Raw genomic sequence first — 4361 nt, 5'->3', positions numbered from 1 at the left:
CTTCTTATTTCTACAAGTTTCTAAAATTCAGAAGTTTATCTCTAAAATTTTTAAATGTTGCAAAAGGACACATATTATTAAAACCCACGATTTCTAAAAACCTGGAAAAATACTTTTATCTGTCACTGTAGTGGTGAGCGAATGAGCTCAGTAGTCCAGCTTTCCATGCTGCTTGTGCACATCTCTCATTGTTGGTCCATTGGGGCAGGAAGGAAGTGCCTGGGTTCAGTTCTTGGTGTTCTGTAAAGCTTCTATGAGAGCTTTATTGTATTCTGTGACTCGCTTTCTCACGTTCTTCATTACTGGCTGGTAGTCACTCTCCTGACTTTTTGTTGCTATAACTGATTAAAAGAATTAAGCAAACAAACTGCCAGTATAAATATTAGCATAATTAAAGATCATAAGGGAACCACAATACAGCAAGTTTCCTTCTGTGAAAACTGTCAAGGGTTGCAAATAATGGAAAAAACTCAAATTGCGTCTAATTTACTAGCTGCCATCTCATGCCGAGCATGGTAAAAAAAAAAAAAGATTACATGCCTAAGTCAGTTTTGTTTTCATAGGTACAGGCAATAGGTGCCTGGTGGAAGACTCTGCCCATTGTTACATTGCAAACAAAACCATTCCAAGGCACGCAGCTATGTACCACCATACAGTCTGGCACTTTAGAACTCTGGTTACAAAACTCCTAGTCCAAGAAAGCAGGACCTTTCCACTAGCCCACTACATTCCACAGATGTAAAACTCTGTATAAGGGTCTGCCCTTGGAAAAGTAATGCATTGTAGCAAGTTAGGAGGCGCTTTAATACCTTGATCAACCTTTTCTCTTAGTTTGTTTTAGAGTTTCTTCTGCCAGAGAAAATAGGATCTAAGATTTTTGGCTTATTAAAATATTCCTTTAGAGCCTTCTTCAAGGCAAGGAGGTGGCTCTAATTATATTATATTGTCCAAGACTTTTTCCAGATACTTTCCAAGAATTAGAGCACTTGCTAGATAGGAGAAATGGGATATTTGTGATACAAAAAAGATAACACTATATGCAGATCCTTTTTTTTTTTTTTCCTGATAGCTAGTCTGTTACAGAATTGCCTGAAACATATTCTTGTGCCATTTTCTGAGACATGTATCAATATCCATTGTCCAACACACAACACTGGATGTTATGGTCTAGTTTTGCTGTTATTTTACCAATTACATTGGTACTGTAATTATATAACAGCAACTCTATGCATCTTTGACATTTCAGACTTTTTGTTTCCTAAATAATTTTAAAGAACTGAATTTATTGCAGTGAATTCAAAATCTCTAGAATATAAAAGTGCAACTATGCCCTACTCAGACCTCTACAATAAGTATGGAGAACAGTACAAGATAAGAAGAGCCATCAATTCTAATTAAAAAAACTTCAGTGCTTTTGCTAATTTCAAGAACTACCTTATGAAAGTCACTTGCAGCAAATAAGATTTTGCTGATGTTTTGGAAGGTCTTATATGATTAGTGGAATGTAACTCTAATTAGCATCACATAATGAGAGAGCTACAACTCAGTTCCCCCATCCCAGTCCATTTTGAAGCTAAGGTATCTCCTTGTCATATCTTACCACGTTTATATGGCTTTTTTCCCTCTAATGTGCAATTCTTCTTTTATTGGATAAGAAATACATTAAATGCATACAATTTGTTGTTTACTTTTTCATCATCGATATTTATAGTATTTTAAAACTGAAAAATACCACACAAAATCACCATGCCATGCAGATTTTTAAACAATGCTACACTTGCTGCATAATTTCAGATAAGACTGGACAGATGTGAAGATGATCTTCGTATGAAACCTAATGGCACAACTGACCCATCAGGAAAAACCCCAGATTGCAAGACAAATCTTATGCTTTAGGACCCCGTAAAATTATTTCAGACAACACATGCAAGTTTTGCTATAAACAATATCTATCACCTAACCAGACATTTGCAAAGCATCGCCTTTCCCCTTCTCTCCTGTCTCCTGTTCCTCTTTCCATCCTGTCTTATTCTGCTGGAGGAAACAGACTTCTTCCTCAATTAATACAGTGCAAGAATTTACTGTATTTCTTAAAGAAAAGGATACATTCCTTCATCATAAAGTTGTTCTGCTCATGGTGCTGCCACTTCCTCTCCAAATTTGTAAGCTGAAAACAAAAAGAGCCAAAAATGAAAAGAATAATTATTACACATATACTTTACACAAAGAATCTCCGCAAAATGTTGAATTAATACCTTGTACTCTATCATCTGATAAGATCAAAGTTATTTCACAAAAAACCCACAGAAATGAGAAACAATAGCAAAATGATTTTTAAAGTTGCCAATGATTAACCTGTATATAATTAAGCAACTGCAGTGGTAGGTGGAAAATATCAGATAAGAATTCAAGACTTGTCATATAGGAAAATGTGTAAGCAAGTCAGAAGTAAAAAGGTGAACACAGCAGGGAGATACTAATTCTTCTTATACATCTTATCATTTAAATCTCTTCTTAAAATCAGTAAGATCTAAAATCACCAAAGATACAGTATTTCCTGATGCTGTCTTGGACTTTGAGCTACACAGAAGAAACTTCCTTACTTCCATAGTTAAGTTTCCTGTCTGATGCCAGAAGCCGTGATAAGAACAGAGCTGCAGTGAGAAGATTGTAGGAGTGTGGGTTAAGTGCTGGCACTTCTTCAATACTTTCAGCATCAACAGGAAACTAATGTGGACATTATATTGATGGCTGCTTCCTTACAATACAATTTTATATTTGTTTTTCTGATGCTGCTGTTCAAGGTTCTGCATTTCAAGATATGCAGATGTTATTTTTAAATGCAAAAACTGAAAATCATCCTGAGACTAAACTTTCAGTGGAAACTAAGGAAAATATTAGGAAACATTAGGAAAACATTAGGAAAATATTGCAACATTTTACTTGAAAGCTTATCCTTAAGCTAGAATATATGAAAATGGTTGCTATATTACTAAAATCAAATCTTACAGTGAAGAATTAGTTATCTAGTGTACTTGTTCACAGCAAACATGGCAGTCATTTATTTCCAAGATATGATATTTCTGACCAATTACAATTTTTATTGCTCTCTTTGTAGATGCTGCTACATGCAATACAGCTGCTAAAGGAGCCCAGGTTTAAAATACCTTCTGATATATATCAAGGGAAATATTCAGTGTATTTTTATAGTAACTTCTTGAAGGCCACAACTCATACAGTTGACTGCTTGCAAAATTGCCCAAACCCTCAAGATACGTAAATGCTATTTGTACTTCAAAATGCTTGATGCATGTCAACTAATCAGCTATTTTAAGATATAACTTTATTCTCCCTCATGACATTTATGTCATAAAAAGGAAAGAAACAAATCCTTTTTGCACACATTGAAATAGAACTGCCACAGCTTCATGAACTGAAGAAATGCTGTACAACTACTATTTTACATAAAATTTTTAGCATCATCATGCAAGTATCTTAACACCAGCTGGGTATCCATTTCTGAATTACATAATCTCTAGGAATAAGAATCTGATCTGGGCATAAAAAAATATACAGTATCTGAAGTGTTGTAGACTTTGGCATGCAGCTTTATGGATTTATATCATCACCTAAAGTTAGCCCACAATAATCATATGCTACGAATGTATACGCATACATTCTGGAAGTCATGGTGCAGCAGGAAAGCTACAACATAGTCGCCATCACGGAAACATGGTGGGACAAGTCTCATGACTGGAGTGCTGCAATGAATGGCTATAAGCTCTTCAGAAGGGATAAGCAAGGAAAGAGAGGTGGTGGAGTGGCTTTATATATTAGAGAAAGTTTTGACTGTTTGAATTTAATGATGGTGATGATAAGGTCGAGTGCCTTTGGATAAAAATCAGGGGGAAGGCCAATAAGGCAGATATCCTGATAAGAGGTAACTCTGTAACTCTATGTTACTCTGGCCACAGTAGTAAGAGACAACAAAAAATGTTTTTACAAATACGTTAACAACAAAAGGAGGACCAAAGAGAATCTCCCCCCTTTACTGGATGAAGAGGGGAACATTGCCAGCAAGGATGAGGAAAAGGCAGAGGTACTTAATGCCTTCTTTGCCTCAGTCTTTAATAGCCAGACCAGTTATCCTCAGGGCAGCCAGTTCCCTGAGCTGGATGACAGGGGTGGGGAACAGAACAATCCTCCCATTATCCAGGAGGAAGCAGTTAGTGACCTGCTGCTCCACCTAGACATGAACAAGTCTATGGGGCTGGATGGGATTCATTGGAGGATACTGAAGGAGCTGGCGGATGTGCTTGCCAAGCCAATCTCCATTATCTACCAGAAGTCCTGGCTAACTG

General features: G+C 36.4%; 1 protein-coding gene across 1 annotated transcript in view; it reads right to left on the bottom strand.

Annotated features, from left to right (window-relative positions):
• Positions 1-225: 225 nt before the first annotated feature.
• Positions 226-4361, bottom strand: part of LOC104166124 (intraflagellar transport protein 74 homolog) — a gene marked incomplete at its 5' end in the record, with an annotated part of 12249 nt that continues 8113 nt past the window's right edge. The window contains 2 exons of the mRNA XM_009705957.1: positions 226-341; positions 2107-2167. Of these exons, the coding sequence (XP_009704259.1) occupies positions 226-341; positions 2107-2167 (177 nt within the window). The remainder of the gene's footprint in view (positions 342-2106; positions 2168-4361) is intronic.

Source organism: Cariama cristata, unplaced genomic scaffold (genome assembly GCF_000690535.1).
Source record: "Cariama cristata isolate BGI_N322 unplaced genomic scaffold, ASM69053v1 scaffold8710, whole genome shotgun sequence".
NCBI classification, from domain to species: domain Eukaryota; kingdom Metazoa; phylum Chordata; class Aves; order Cariamiformes; family Cariamidae; genus Cariama; species Cariama cristata.
The sequence above is the reverse complement of the archived record's forward strand: the minus strand, read 5'-3'. Positions and strand labels throughout refer to the sequence as shown.